Raw genomic sequence first — 13193 nt, forward strand, 5'->3', positions numbered from 1 at the left:
ATGCTCACTACCCCTGGACAATTCAAGACAATGATCTCAAACCACTTCACCTCAGTGTGCAAATGTTTTCACAGAGTATTGTCCTCTTTTGAATTTTATTTCTATTTGTTTGTATCTCCACATCATTGCAAATGACGGAAACCTCAATGATCTTTGAGGCTTAGATAAATAAAAATAAATAAATGACAATCCAACAACAGGCGGCAGTAGCTCAGCTGCAGGTTAACAAATAACCGTATGGTTACTAGTTTGATACCTGGCAACTTGTATCTTTACGTACAAAACAAACCAAACTCCAAATTGCTCTGGATGTGTGTAGGGAAACATGGTTGCTTTTGACCAAAGTGTCAGCCAAATGAATGTAATGTAAAAATGTAATGTAGTCCAGTTACTGTTGGAGTGACATAGAGGTATTTCTCCAGAGTAAAGTTCAGTTCCATTAAAATTAAAAAAAATTTTCAAGAACAAAATATGTTTTACTTTTAAAGGAGCTCTGATCGTGTATCTCACACAGGGAGATCTAGTCCAGATGTTAGTAACTCATGCAGTTTAGAAGAGTCTCACTTTTGTCTTCAGAACAGACTGGTTGGATCCCATGCTAAATGGTTTGCTGGTTTAGCCTGGCAAAGATCCATATGTCCATTTTCCCCAAAAGCAGCATGCACTGATACAGTATACTGCTCATCATATGACATTATAACTCAGTAGAGTGAGGGGATCGTTTCTTCACCATTCTTTTGGGAAGTCGGGTTTGTGGGTGGAAAATCTGAATAAGTGTCATAAGCAAGCATTACGCACCACATGGTTTTGTACAAACTAGTCAGGCTTATTGGAAAAAAAAAACTCTTCGGTCTCTGTAGTGCTTCCAAGCACATTCGAGGATGTCTCTCGTTCCTGTCTGTAAGCTGTTGCTTGTCACAGAAAGTCAGTGTGCACTCATCTGTAGAAAACATGCTGTCATTCAGTATTAGCCACGTTTGACTTTGAATGCATCCCCCGAAATCCACCGGAGCACTAAACTGTTCATCCACAGGCCAGAGTGGTGTGTGGCTGTGAAGGCTGAACCAGCTCATCTTAACATTTGACATGGTTTCTTATCAGAGTGACTGTAATTAGATAAACTTGCCATCATTTTTCTGGTGGCCTGGTCCAACTGGTGGGATTTTTGTCATACACAGTGTCATTATTACAAGCTTCAGCCTTAGATCTTCTCTTAAGGTGCAGAGGGGAAAATGGAGAAGGAGCACTTACACTACAGTGATTAGTCCTAATGCAAATGTATCTCAACGGCAAGACCTTGCACTCAAGGGTACAGAAGTCCACTGAGATGTATAGTTTCAACTGCAAGCATGGAAGGTTAAGGATAGAAATGAGGAAACACATTTGTAAATTACAAACACCTGCCTCTGCAGAGCTTTTTAGTGTCTTTTAGCACAACATAACTGTTTTGATTCAGTCCCATCTGTGTGTTCAGCAGCAGTGGCTGTTTTCAAAGAATTAAAAAGCCACTGTACACTGCTTGCTCAGCACCACACAGCAGACAGACACCATTAGAGTCTAGCTGGTGAATGTAGTGGAGCATCTAGCAGCTAAAGAGCCAGGTGTTTCCCTCAGGAGCTGGTGGAGACCAAACACAGAGCTAGAAAGACAGGGAATATTGGACTTTATCAGGTGGACAAAAAACAAACAATAATGTTGCTCTGTATCTGTAGATAGGCAACTTTTGACAGCAAGTTCACTATTTAAAGTTTCTAAGATGATGTCATTGTTGTGTCAAAGTGACAGCTTTGAAATCCATTCACTGAAAATGCCTTTTTATTTGAATTTCTCCTCCTCAGTCATCTAAAATCCTAATGATATAAATCTTGTCACATTTATCTAAATTTCTTCTTCTCCTCTGACCGATAACAGCCACCGCCGGCTGCTGCTGACAGGAACTCCTCTGCAGAACAGCCTGATGGAGTTGTGGTCTCTGATGCACTTCCTCATGCCCCACGTCTTCCAGTCGCACCGCGAGTTCAAGGAGTGGTTCTCCAACCCGCTGACGGGGATGATCGAGGGCAGTCAGGAGTACAACGAGGGCCTAGTCAAAAGGCTCCACAAGGTGCTGAGGCCGTTTCTGCTCAGGAGGATCAAGGCCGACGTTGAGAAGCAGATGCCCAAGAAATACGAGCATGTGGTGCGCTGCCGCCTCTCCAAGAGACAACGCTTCCTCTACGACGACTTCATGGCACAGGCCTCGTAAGTCTATTTACTTTCTTTTCGTGTTCAAAAGGCGGGTTTGGAGATGATCCGGTACACAGCAAAACTACTTGGGTCTTTTCATGAAGCTTTCCTTTTTGGAAATAGCAGACATTTTTGTAAAATAGATTTTTGCCTGTAACATCTTTTACTCTTAGAGGTCCAGCTTCTCTGGTCTTTTGGAATATAGTTAGCAAATAAACGCATATACAACAGGCCAAGAATGTAGTATATGAGTTTTCTTTTTAGTTTATTTGTAAGAAATTGAGGTTTGGAAATGCTTGCAGATTATTTTCTTAATTTAATTGTCTAATCCTTGTAGTCTCTAAAATATTAGAAAATATTGAAAAATGCTGATCATAATTTCCCAGCGAACAAAGTAACATATTCACATTGCTGGTTTTGCTTAACTAACAGTATATTTGTTTATTATAAGACAAAATAAATTTTTTTTTTTTTTCATTCAAAATTTACCTAAATTATTGATCAACTATCAAAATAGTAATCACATACTTCTTTTTTACCTATATGGTAATTGTTTTATTGTTCATGTTACCAGTGAAGTTTCTTCATTCACCATCTTGTCCACAGCACACGGGAAACGCTGGCCAGTGGTCACTTCATGTCTGTGATTAACATTCTCATGCAACTCCGCAAAGTGTGCAACCACCCCAACCTGTTTGACCCTCGGCCCATCCAGTCTCCCTTCATCACGCAGCGCATCGTTTTCCACACAGCCTCCCTGGTGCAGGAGGCCCTGGATGTCTCTCCTCTGAAGGTCAGCATTTAAAAATAACTTCAAAAAAAAATTTCATTTGGTCAGAAAATCACATTGAAATTAATTTAGATGAACATTAAAAAAAATGATGCACTTTTTTCGTCCTCAGCGCTGCGACCTGTCGCTGTTCAACTTTGTTAGTTTGGAGACCCGTGTGTCCCGGTACCAGGCGGATGTCTTCCTGCCGCGCCACAAGGTCAGCCGCCAGCTAATCCAGGAGATCATGGAGTCCCCTGAACCTCCTCCGAGACCCAAACCCGTACGCATGAAGGTCAACAGGTAAACAGTCCAACTACTGATACTTCACAGATTTTTGCCTCCTCGATTTGTGCAGAGAAAATCTAACTGATCCTGTATCAGTGTGCCTCTGGTTAGTACAGAGACACACACTATCATTTGTGAATGGCATGCACTGTTCTGTGGGTTAAGTGCTTTTGCTAAAGGTCACCTCAGTGTGTTCAGACTCGATTTAAAAGCTCAGTGTGTTAGCCAAGAAAAGCCGACTATTAGCTGGCAACAAACAATGGTCCATCAGGGTAATTTATGTTCTGCTTTCCCACTAAAATGATGTCATTTCCCTAGCTGAATATTTTCCTCAAGAAATGGACAATGAAAAGTTTAACACTGATCTAGGCTTTCTGCATGGAAACCAACGTTTAAGAAACAACAGTATTAAGTTCTTAAGATGCACAGGAGTTAGTGGACTAGCCTTTGTCACCTGTGTTAAGCTGTCCACCAATCAACCAAAACTGGACGATCTGTCAATAGTGCTGAAGGTGGGTAACCAAATGGACTGGTAGTTATAAGTAGTGAAAGTGAAATTGATTTGTTCTCTCCATCTTCCTCCATCAGCAAACCTTTCAATCATACACCTAAGAGTCTGTCTCTAAACAGTAAATGTTTGGGCTGGTTTCAAACACGTCCATGTAGAATCGAGTTATTGAATTATTTTTCTTTTAAGATATTAAAAGAGAATATTTATCAAATCAGAGTTTTACCCAGAGTTTTAGTGGCACTATTTGTGCATATCTCAAACACTAATGTATTTCAGAAGAAACAAAATAATAAATAATACAATATTAAATAAAATATAAAAAAATTGATACCAGTACCGAAACTCAGATATTGAATTGGCAACAATATACAAACAGATTGATGGACCTCCATCTCTGCTCTGTTCTGTTGTCAGTGGGTAATAAAACCATATGTTTAACAAGTGTAAAATTTGTATTAAAGCTACAGAATGTGATCTGTTTTCTCAGTATTATTAATCAGTAGACTCATTGACCAGGCAGCAGTGCTGAGATATTCTCTTGTACTGGTGCACTCAGAGCAGAATTCGCTTCCCATTCATGTCGACTAGACACATTAGCTTCAGATCACGATTTGACCCGCCTCCTTCACTTCGTGCAGAGTTCAGTCTGATTTAACTTTGACCTACAAAATGTCAAGATTGTCTAATGTCCAGAGGGGGTGGAACTGACATCTCATTCAGGAAATACTGTTTATATTCTTGTTTTATCACCGCACAGCAAAATAAAACAAGCAGCAGATATTATAACAGATTATATTTACAACCCAACACACACTGTTTCCTGTCTCCTCCTGCTTCTGGCCGCACAACACGAGGAAATATGTCTAGGTCTGGCTGCATCATAAAGTTTCTGAGCAAACTTTTCCTTTCTAACCAATCAGAGATGGCCAGAGTCAGGGGTGGGAGCTCACAGTTGTCAATCAATACGTGAACACGCTTCTGGTTTACTGCTAGCATTAAAGACATCTGAAAGACATCGCTAGCTCGGAGAGTAACTCGGAGAGTAGGGAGAGGGAGGGCTGGTTTGTGTTTTAGTCTCATGCTAGCTCTAGCCTGATTTCCAGAACTTGCATATTGTAAACCAATAAATGAATACAGTGGTTGATCTTTCATTTATGTGTGTCTGTCTGTTTTAGGATGTTCCAGCCGCCTCCTAAAGGTGACAACAGGCCGGTCCTTCTGATGAACAAACCTACCTGCTCCGTGCCCCCTGCAGCTCAGACCCCCAGACCTCCTCCAGTAACCGAAGTCTCTGCAACTCCTGCACCTGCTCCTGTCGTTCAACAAGGCAAGTGAACGGGATCAAACTGCAAATGTTTCCATAGTTGGACCAAAGTACTTATTATCTCTTTCTTTCCATGTGTCCAATGTCCACGACACTTTTCCCTTACTTATTTCTCCTTGTGTTTTTTTTTTTTTCCTTCTTCTTTTACTTTTTAGTGGTGTGTTCAGTGGCGTCCAACCCCCCTCCCCGCCCGTCCATGCATCCTGCAGCTCAAACTGCAGTGAGATCCAGCGTGCCCAAGCCAGTGCTGACCGTACGGCCTCCCACTGCTCCCTGCACAGCCAGTATTCCCGCTCACGCAAGTCCAAGCCCCAGCAGCGTCATGCCCCAGAGGGTTCTGCTCAGTCCAGATATGCAAGCCAGGTTGCCTTGTAAGTCCATCATTTTCCATTTAGTTTTTCTTGTGCATCAGTTGCCTAATGAAGCATTATCTCCTTAAACTCCTTTTAGTATTTAATGACTATATTTGTCAGTAATTTGATTGTCAATTCATTTGCTACTGAATTTGTAGTAAATTGGGTTGGTAAACATGTTTCTTATCCCCCTCTCTGTTTTCCCTCCTAAGCTGGTGAGGTAGTGAGCATAGCCCAGCTCGCCTCCTTGGCGGGCCGACCTGTGTCGTCATGTCAGGGCAGTAAACCCGTCACCTTCCAGCTTCAGGGCAACAAGCTGACTCTGTCTGGAGCCCAGATCCACCAAGTCCCAGCAGCTCCTCCACGTCCAGTTCAAGGTCAGTGTTAGACGTGTCTCATACGTAAAATGGGTGATTTATTTCAGTTTTTCTGTCATTTCACATTTGCTTCATGCACCTAAAGGATTCAGTGGTAAGATAATTGTATATTTATATATATTGTTAATGGTGTAAATATATTTAAACATTTGTGTTGTCTTTGAAGTATATCTTTGACAGTGAAAGTGATGCACATAGAAGTAAAGATGTAAAAACAGGCCGCTCTAGTTGAAATAACACTGGAAAAATTCCTAAAATTTTTAATACAGTAGATCATTTGGTTTTAAGTGAATCAAGATTTATCATTTTAATATTCTTTGGCTTCTGGTTTGAAGCCAGAGAACAAAGTATGGCTAAAGTTTGCCTTTGTGTTTGGCAGAGCCCAAGAATAATAAAGTGGCTAATACTTTTTAAACATTTTGAAGCTGAACAGCGTTTTGAACAAAGACATTTAGAGTAAAATGAAGAAGAAATACAGGAAAGAGTTGCCATGACATTGTTTGTGAGTTTTAAGACTGAAACACAAGTTTGTCACAATATTAAACAAACTAATTGCAATGATTTATTTTGCCATAATTAATTAGCTCTACGTTTTATGTATCATATATAACGTAGAGCTAATTATATATATATATATATATATATATATATATATATATATAAACACGGCTGTATATATATATATATATATATATATATATATATATATATATATTATATATATATATATATATATATATATTTATATTTGAAGCTGATCGTTCAGTGAAGGAATACCTGGCTATGATGTGTGATGATGTGGAGTCCCTGATTATCTCTGACACACTCCCACCCTGCAGGTAATGTGATGCACCTGGTGTCCAGTGGGGTGCAGCACCACCTCATCAGCCAGCCTGCTCAGGTGTCTGTCCAGAGTGCAGCCAACACACACCCTGCGAACACCTCCACTGCTCCCCCTGCGAACCGCCTGCCTCATAATGCCTCCTCGCAAGGTTTAAAGCCCCTTTCTCTCTTTCACATTCAGGTTTATCTTTAAAGGGAAATGTCTGCCACTTGGTTATGCAGCCGTGTTTCTCAAAAGTCATACGTTTGTATTTTTCCCCAGTGCCCTCCTCCATGGTTAGCAGCCCCGGCGTCGTGAAGATCGTTGTGCGACAGTCAGCAGGCAAGGAGGGCGGGCCTGTTCCCACCCTGGCAGTGGCCCCTTCCCCTCGTGTTGCTCCTCAGGCATCCCCTTCCCTGCACGCCCATGCCAACACAACCCCTGTCAGAAACACTGCTCCACTGCAAATTTCCCAGCGCACCCCCGGTCCCGCTACCGCCCACTACACCATAGCTCCTCCCAGAAACCCTAGCTCCACCCAAAACCAGCCCCAACCCCCTCGCCCTGTCCTCAAAGTAGTGCAGCCTCCTTCATCAAGCACAGAGCAGCCAGGTGAGAGAACGAGCCTGAGCAATTATTCTCTCTGAGCTATAATTCATAAGGCTGTATGTGTACATGACAAGTGGAACTGGGTCACATCGTTATTGCAACTAATATTTAGTATTGTTTTTTTTTCTTCCCTATCATCCACAATTATTCTCCATCTGCTTAGAGAAGCAGACATGCAGGGAAGATGCAGGAGAGTATCTCAAAGCCAGTTCTGTTTATTTAAAGATCCCATTCTGACATGTTTTAAGAATTAAAAAAATAATGTTTCTTCCACAAAAAAGTTATATTACATTTACATGCACTTTACTCATCAAGATACAATCAGCTTTCTCCAGGAAGCTAATTTCTTTAATGTGGTGTAAACCAGAATCCTGGTTTCAGTGGCCATGGAAGGGGATTAGAGAGACCTGAAGTTTCCTTGTATTAACCAAACGCACATCCACGGCCATTTGTACTGCAGAATCAAGTTACTTACAACTGCCCTCTTCTCTCCTCTACCCTCCCCGCAGCTCCAGCGACCCCCTCATCTTCTGTGTCCAAGGCTTCAACAGCACCACGTGACAGCAGCAGCAGCAGCAGCAGCAGTCAAACACCGGCAACCACGAAGTCGAGGCCCAGTGCGGGGGCAAAAGCCTACCCTCCACCCAGGAAAGTGCCTCGGCCACCTCCTCGCTCTCCGTTCCACATGGTGAGCAAGTTGTACCTCTTGAAAACTGATGACTACTGAATGGCACTCAATAAGTTACAAGATACATAAAGCTTCTCCCACCATGAAATAAACAGTGGCCTTTATTTACCTCAGTGTCAGAGAACCAGGCTTTTATATTAGTGACCGGCCTTTATTTCTAATCTCCTGTTTTCCTCAGGCAAACAAACTCCAACCTTCCTCTATGTTTACCTGTTGTCTTGATAAATTCAGTATAATGGCTATTTCCTCAGTGCAGCAAGAGTCACATCAGGTGTTTCCATGGAGATTAATTGAAATTTCAGACCCTGTAACTCATTTCAAAGTATTTTTATGAGTTCATAAGGGTGTTGATATTGACTTAACTTATGTATGGCATGCAGATTTTCTACTTCACATAGTAATAAACCATAAACCAGATCTGTTCAGAATGTGTGGTAAAATGTTCGTGTTACATGAGCTGCCAAACACAATATTATACCAACATTAACTGACGGACTTCCCCTCAAGTCTGTGAGTCTGTGGGTGCGGTCCAGACATCCGGATTCAGCCAATGTTAGCTTGAATGAAACTCAGTTAAAGTCTTGCAGCCTTTTCGTTATTGGAAGGCTTTTAATGTGAAAAAACCCCAACAAGTGTTGAGTATTGATAACAATAGCTTAACATCGATAAAGATGAGATGAGTATTAAATATATGATTTATATTCAAAAGAGAAACTAACATCAGCAGACAGGTGAGGGTAACATGACTCTGTTGTACTGATGAATTACTGCTGTGGAAATGTAAAATATTAAATTTACCATGTGATCTGTTGGCTACAGGTAGTCTCTCCTCGGCCTTTATCGGTGACCTGCCTTTATTTGCTGGTGCTGGCTATTATTGGTTTTTACATGAGAATGTACAGTACTCAGACAACCATTAAAACATGATCAGTGCTGTTTTAACCACTTGTATCACAGCTGACTTGTATCACCTGACTCTTGTTTACCTTCCTTCTCCACAGTCATGGCTAGCAGAGAGTCACAAACAGCAGCACGACAGCCGGCTGGACTTTATCATTCGAGTCAACGAGCAGCACTGTGGAGCAAAGCCTGTGTACGGCCTGGAGGTTTTGGACTTCCTGACTTTTCTCCCCAGTCTTCGTCCCTCCCCGGCCGCCCAGAGCTCTCAGGGCGAGTGGGGCCGATCGGGTCACAGCAGCTGTCTGTTCGCACAGTGGCAAAACAAATACGACTACTGGTGTCAGAGTCATGCTGTGAGAGAGGCCATCCACAGCATCGAGGAGAGGCTGGGGCTGCTGAGTGACATGATAGACAGGTAGATAACTGATAGTGATTTGTTTCCTACATGATGCATTACAGAGGATACAACAGCTTTAACTTAAGGGAAAGATTTGTGATTTATCTTTTTATTTTTCTGTGTTCATTTTAGGTACACATTCGTGATTCCCCCTGTCGAGGCTCCTCCAATCTCCATGCACTGCTGCCATCCTCCTCCCTCCCTGAGCCACAAACAGACAGTCTTCTCCTCCCTGCTATCAACTCAAGTTGCCCCACTCACTCGCAGTCTCCATCGTATCCAGTGTAACATGAGGACCCAGTTCCCGGACCTGAGGCTCATACAATATGATTGTGGTGAGTCAAGATGCCTAAAACTGGATTTTTTGACTCCATGGGCAGAAAAACTCAAGCAAATCTTTAAAGAAGGAAGAGCTGATATTCTTTATTGTGCTCAAAGAGCAACTTAACACCCTATTTTAGCTGGATAATACTGGATAATAATAATAAGTGGCACAAGTAAAGAAAACCACAGTGATATCGATTTAAAGTTTGCTGCCAAAAGCTGCTGGTCAAACCAGACCAAGTGAGGCTGTAGCAGTGAGAGTCCTGAGTGTATTGATTTTCATTTGTAAGAGGAAGAATATGTTATTTGTCATAATGCTGTCTGCCTTGTCTCACTGATAGCAGACAGAGGTCTACTTATTATTCATTTCAAAAGCCCTGCTCATAAAATTGCCTTGTTAAATCAATTTCTTTTATTGATGTTAAAATGGATGCTTCACGTAGACCTGATTTAGATGAGACCTATTACCGATAGCATGAAATAATCTCCTTGATTACTTCAAGATCAATATTCAAAAAGTGCCCCATACCTGCCTGAATGTGCCTGCACAGTAATTTATTATTCAAATGGGGATTTGTTTGCTTTACTAAGTAATTTGTGTTCCTATTGTGTCCCCCCGTGTGCAGGTAAGCTTCAGACTCTCCACACTCTGCTGCGAAAGCTGAAGACAGGAGGCCACAGGGTGCTGATCTTCACTCAGATGACGCGTATGTTGGATGTCCTGGAGCAGTTCCTCAACTACCACGGACACATCTACCTCCGCCTGGACGGCAGCACCCGCGTGGAGCAGAGACAGGTCAGTCAAATAATCATGTGAAAATTGTGTTGTCTTTCATATACACAAAAGAAAGAAAAATATTCATCAAAATATCTCCTCTGTGCACCTTCTTTTCTTTTCTTCTACCTCAGGCCCTCATGGAGCGCTTCAACGCAGACCGTCGCATCTTCTGCTTCATCTTGTCAACTCGCAGCGGAGGTGTGGGGGTGAACCTGACCGGGGCAGACACTGTGGTTTTCTACGACAGTGACTGGAACCCCACCATGGACGCCCAGGCGCAGGACCGTTGCCATCGTATAGGCCAGACCCGAGACGTCCACATCTACAGGTGACAGTGCTGCTGTTTACCTCTGAGTTCACACTGACCACAAAAGTGTGTTAACATGAGCAAAAGATGAAGGAGACAACTAGACACTTCAAGAAAATGGATAAATTTTATACAGTCAGAGTGGCGAAAAGGCAAAGTCTCTTTAAATTCTTGTCATATCTGGTCTGTTTAAGCTTTCACTTTGATTTTGACCTTAAGTACATGATTAAAGCAACCAGTATAAAGGACGGGAAAGTGGTTAGATTCAGTTCAGATTAAGTGGAAAAATTTGGATTTAGGTTAGTGTCAGTGGAAAGCAGGTCTGATTTCTGTGGCGCACAGTGGATTTTTCAGACAGTCAGTGCAGAGAAAATGAGAGAAGACACAGAGGGTTACAACATTAGTCAGACTGTGAACCCCCTAATGTCTTCAGCTCACTTGTTTTGTCTAACAGCCCAAAAACAAATTGAGAAGCTGGAACCAGAGAATGTTTGACTTTTTTTTTTTTTGCATAAAAATAGCTGCTGAATCATTTTCATTCCATCGATTTATCAATTAATCCACTAAGGTTGTGGTATTCGCTTCACACTGCTGAACAACTCCAGAGCCCCGTAAGGAATAAATGTGATTTCAACAACATGTGAAGGTTTTTTGTTACCGTTCCTCTTCAGGCTGATCAGCGAGCGCACGGTGGAGGAGAACATTTTAAAGAAAGCCAACCAGAAGAGGATGCTGGGAGATATGGCGATCGAAGGAGGAAACTTCACCACTGCCTTCTTCAAACAGGTAGGAATTCACCGTGAGTCCGCTTCGCACAAACTGATGATTCATTGGGGTTTTTCCACACAAAGGGACAAAGGAAACCGCTTTTATTGCAGCATTCACCACGTCTCACTATTTCTAGCAGCAGCTGTAAGATAATAAAAATAATAATAAAATAATAATTAAAATGAGATCAGCTGTGTTTCTCTCCGGGTTTCTTTCTAGTTGTCTTTTGCTGCCTTTCATAACTGGTCTGTTAATCATGTGATGATGAATCACCATCTAAACAAACGTGTAGCTGAGTGTTTGAATGACATGCATAAGACACAGGCTCTGTCCTCGTACCCTTTAATTAAATTGGTTCAGATCGACCTTTTCATTAATACCACCACGGCAAGTACGCCGTCGTCTCTGTATTTTCTAATTAATGCACTAAATAAATGACACGACTAGCACAGCTGGTTGTCGGGAGTATGTAGCGGTGATAATATCACTACATTAGGCGGTTCAAGTGGCTCTTACTTTTGTTTTTCCTCAAGTACAGAGAACCATTTCCCCGGCGCTAAATGTACCTCATTTACATTTCGTCCCTCAGCAAACCATCCGAGAGCTGTTTGATATGAATGACGGAGAGAAGCGAGAGATGGCCGTGGAGCTGTCGGTGCCCCAAGCTGAGGAGGAGGAGGCCGTCAACAAACAGAGCACCACCATTCTGGAGCAGGTTAGAGACATCTCATGGGACATAACACCTACAGATATTATGTATTTAGCACCTATCTCTTGGTTATCGTCAAAATCAAACACTTTTTTGCAGCAGATTTTAGATGTGAACTGTGAAATCTACAGGACAAAGTTGGACAATCTCCTTGACAGTACACAGAGTATTGTGCAGGGTGCTTTTAAAAATAATCCAGTGAATAGCAGGACGAATATAGAATTGCTGCCTATCCTCAAAAATAAATTACTCCCTGTGGGTAAATAAAGTTTCTTGAATTTAATTGAATTTAAAAGTCTCAAAAACAAATTTTAGAAAAGAAGAGTTGTCTTGTGATTTGTGTTGTCCTGTATTCAGACCATCAAAATATGTCTTAAGTTTTGTGTAACTGCTGTATTTGATACTATCATTTGATTATATTTCTAATTGATTTGATTCTTTCAGGCCCTGTGCCGTGCTGAGGACGAGGAGGACATCGTGGCAGCCTCTCAGGCCAAAGCAGAGCAGGTGGCAGAGCTGGCGGAGTTCAACGAGAACATACCGCTGGATGACGGAGGGGAACAGGAGGAAGTGGAGGAGCTCTCCAAGGCTGAGCAGGAAATAGCTGCTCTAGTGGAGCAGGTGAATAATCATTCAAATCTGTAAATGAATTATTAATCGGAATCGAGAACAGAACTTTGGTTTGGCTCTTGAATGAAATCTGGATTATACATCTATAACATCACCTCACTGCCAGTTGTCTGGATAGGTGGGGGTATTTCACATCATTCGGGATCGTGTTCTGCTGTAAATCTGAAGTATATCTGTACAGTTCGTCTGTGCTCAGCTGACGCACCATATTCTCTACCCTCCTCTAGCTCACTCCCATTGAACGCTACGCCATGAACTTCCTGGAAGCCTCATTAGAAGATGTTTGCAAAGAAGAGTTGAAGCAAGCAGAGGTAAGGCCACATCTTCACCTCAGTTTTATATTAAATAAAATTTGTGTGTTTGATAATAAATTCAACTTCAACTTAAGACTGATAAATTGTTTAGGCTATAA

At 41.9% G+C, this 13193-nt stretch overlaps 1 protein-coding gene across 2 annotated transcripts in view; it reads left to right on the forward strand.

Moving 5' to 3' along the window:
- The window catches only part of srcap (Snf2-related CREBBP activator protein), a 36726-nt gene that overhangs the window by 16176 nt on the left and 7357 nt on the right, over positions 1 to 13193 (forward strand). For both annotated transcript variants that reach the window (XM_056366469.1, XM_056366470.1), the window contains 17 exons: positions 1912 to 2241; positions 2833 to 3019; positions 3129 to 3298; positions 4970 to 5121; positions 5274 to 5489; positions 5684 to 5848; positions 6688 to 6840; positions 6954 to 7283; positions 7790 to 7968; positions 8970 to 9283; positions 9398 to 9600; positions 10216 to 10385; positions 10499 to 10695; positions 11346 to 11460; positions 12032 to 12157; positions 12596 to 12772; positions 13009 to 13092. In XM_056366469.1, coding sequence (XP_056222444.1) covers positions 1912 to 2241; positions 2833 to 3019; positions 3129 to 3298; positions 4970 to 5121; positions 5274 to 5489; positions 5684 to 5848; positions 6688 to 6840; positions 6954 to 7283; positions 7790 to 7968; positions 8970 to 9283; positions 9398 to 9600; positions 10216 to 10385; positions 10499 to 10695; positions 11346 to 11460; positions 12032 to 12157; positions 12596 to 12772; positions 13009 to 13092 — 3268 coding nt within the window. The remainder of the gene's footprint in view (positions 1 to 1911; positions 2242 to 2832; positions 3020 to 3128; positions 3299 to 4969; positions 5122 to 5273; positions 5490 to 5683; positions 5849 to 6687; positions 6841 to 6953; positions 7284 to 7789; positions 7969 to 8969; positions 9284 to 9397; positions 9601 to 10215; positions 10386 to 10498; positions 10696 to 11345; positions 11461 to 12031; positions 12158 to 12595; positions 12773 to 13008; positions 13093 to 13193) is intronic.

This window comes from Seriola aureovittata, chromosome 21 (assembly GCF_021018895.1).
Source record: "Seriola aureovittata isolate HTS-2021-v1 ecotype China chromosome 21, ASM2101889v1, whole genome shotgun sequence".
Classification (NCBI taxonomy): domain Eukaryota; kingdom Metazoa; phylum Chordata; class Actinopteri; order Carangiformes; family Carangidae; genus Seriola; species Seriola aureovittata.